The sequence below is a fragment of the Penaeus monodon genome, chromosome 22, assembly GCF_015228065.2.
Source record: "Penaeus monodon isolate SGIC_2016 chromosome 22, NSTDA_Pmon_1, whole genome shotgun sequence".
Classification (NCBI taxonomy): domain Eukaryota; kingdom Metazoa; phylum Arthropoda; class Malacostraca; order Decapoda; family Penaeidae; genus Penaeus; species Penaeus monodon.
In genome coordinates, this window is record NC_051407.1 from 3,138,957 (window position 1) to 3,141,005 (window position 2,049).

At 40.8% G+C, this 2,049-nt stretch overlaps 1 protein-coding gene across 1 annotated transcript in view; it reads left to right on the forward strand.

The window, feature by feature from the left end:
- Window positions 1-2,049, forward strand: part of LOC119586826 (microtubule-associated serine/threonine-protein kinase 3-like) — a gene marked incomplete at its 5' end in the record, with an annotated part of 55,250 nt that overhangs the window by 6,848 nt on the left and 46,353 nt on the right. The window contains 5 exon segments of the mRNA XM_037935550.1: window positions 186-409; window positions 525-737; window positions 921-1,273; window positions 1,394-1,554; window positions 1,816-1,982. Of these exon segments, the coding sequence (XP_037791478.1) occupies window positions 186-409; window positions 525-737; window positions 921-1,273; window positions 1,394-1,554; window positions 1,816-1,982 (1,118 nt within the window).

Here is a 2,049-nt window from a genome sequence, read left to right on the forward strand (position 1 = left end):
CAAAGCATAATGATGTACAGTATTTATTATATGTTGTAGACTTGCTATTTGTAGCAATGATACTAGTTTTCTAAACATACTATTGCCTCTGCCATTTTTCAGAAAACTATCATTTGTTTCAATTCCTAATGCGTTTGACATGAAGTTGTATGCGTTACTTACCATTCACATGTTTCTTTTTTCAGGTGGAACAGGTATTCAATGAACGTGATATTATGAGCTTCACTGACAACCCCTTTGTGGTGTCGATGATCTGTAGTTTTGAAACCAAGCGGCACCTCTGTCTTGTGATGGAGTATGTCGAAGGTGGAGACTGTGCCACTCTGCTGAAGGCTATGGGGCCCTTCCCACCAGACATGGCACGCTTCTACTTTGCTGAGACAGTTCTGGCTGTTGAATATTTGCATAGGTTTGTTATTTGAGGTTGTCTTTGCATGTAGTAGAATAAAAAGAAAGAAAAAGATCATGCTTTTGTCTCTTGTATAGAATAAGGGGTAATACTATATTTGTTTTCTGCATTCCAGCTACGGCATTGTACATAGGGATCTTAAACCTGATAACCTGTTGATCACTGCCTTGGGACACATCAAGCTGACTGACTTCGGTCTGAGTAAGATGGGATTGATGTCGCTGGCCACCAATTTGTATGAAGGATACATTGACAAGGAGACTCGTCAGTTCTCTGATAAGCAGGTGTTTGGAACACCTGAATATATTGCACCAGAAGTAATTTTGAGGTATGTTTAAAGGGAATATGTATATTTTAGGGTTCATAATCTGCTATTTTAGAAATGCCCCAGGTTCATTCATCACATAGATCTTTATCAAAAAGTCTTTGGATATGACTGAAGTTTGTTTATCTTTCATTTCTTTTCCCTTTTTTTTCTGGCTGCTTAAATTCACTCTTGAATGTTTTACAGACAAGGATATGGCAAACCTGTTGATTGGTGGGCCATGGGAGTGATTCTGTATGAGTTCCTCATTGGATGCGTACCCTTCTTTGGTGAAACACCAGAGGAGCTCTTCGCTCACACAGTCAACGATGATATAGAATGGCCGAGTGAGGATGACTGGCCTGTGGCAGAGGATGCTAAGGATCTTATCACAGCCTTGCTTCACCATTCACCACTGGATCGGCTAGGGACAGTGGCAGGTGCCGTGGAAGTCAAGGAACATCCTTTCTTCATCACAATTGACTGGGACTCTCTTCTGAGAATGAAGGCTGAGTTTGTACCTCAGCTTGACCATGAAGAAGATACTAGCTATTTTGACAGTAAGTTGATGTTTTGGGAAAGGATTTCGGGGGAATTTGCTATGACCTTGAATATTAAAAGTAAAAGGATATTGACAGAGATCTAAGAGGTCCAAATTTTCATCATCATCCTCTCTCCAGCCCGACTTGACCGGTACAACCACGAACTGGAAGAAGACAGTGAAGAAGGTGGAGAACCAGAGGGAGGAACATTCCCCTCCTTCTCCTCTTACTCACCCAGATACCACAAAATTACTTCCTCACACTCAACAGATACTGGGCAGCTGGATACTAGTTTCCAGGTACATAAACAATTATTTACATTCTTGTTGAAAAAGTGATTAAAGAAAAGTATCTTTGAAATGGTGTGTAATCAAATACAGGTAGCCTATCCTGGTGAAGAGATTGATAATAGTGGGATCCCTTATCAATTGATGGCAGTTAATCAATGTCAGGAAGAATGAAATTAAACTTTTGTTTATCTACCAACTAAAGGTATTTAAAATTGACTAGCTTAGGTAGTTTGTATACTCCAAATACTTACCACTTATTCACATTACCAGGGAGAGACCTCGGGTGAAGGAGGAGCCGAGGGTGAAGCAGGACAGAGCAGTGTTTCCCGAGGAGATTCGGGCCACAGCGATCAGTCAGAGTCATCACGCTCAACGTTGGAGTCATCAACCAACACTCCTGACACAGAAAATCATGACCTGCCTGCTACTCCTGATGTGTATGTTGTTTTTGGGATGCTGGCTTGCATTATTGCATTTTAGATAAACTTGTTTCTGATGTATGTA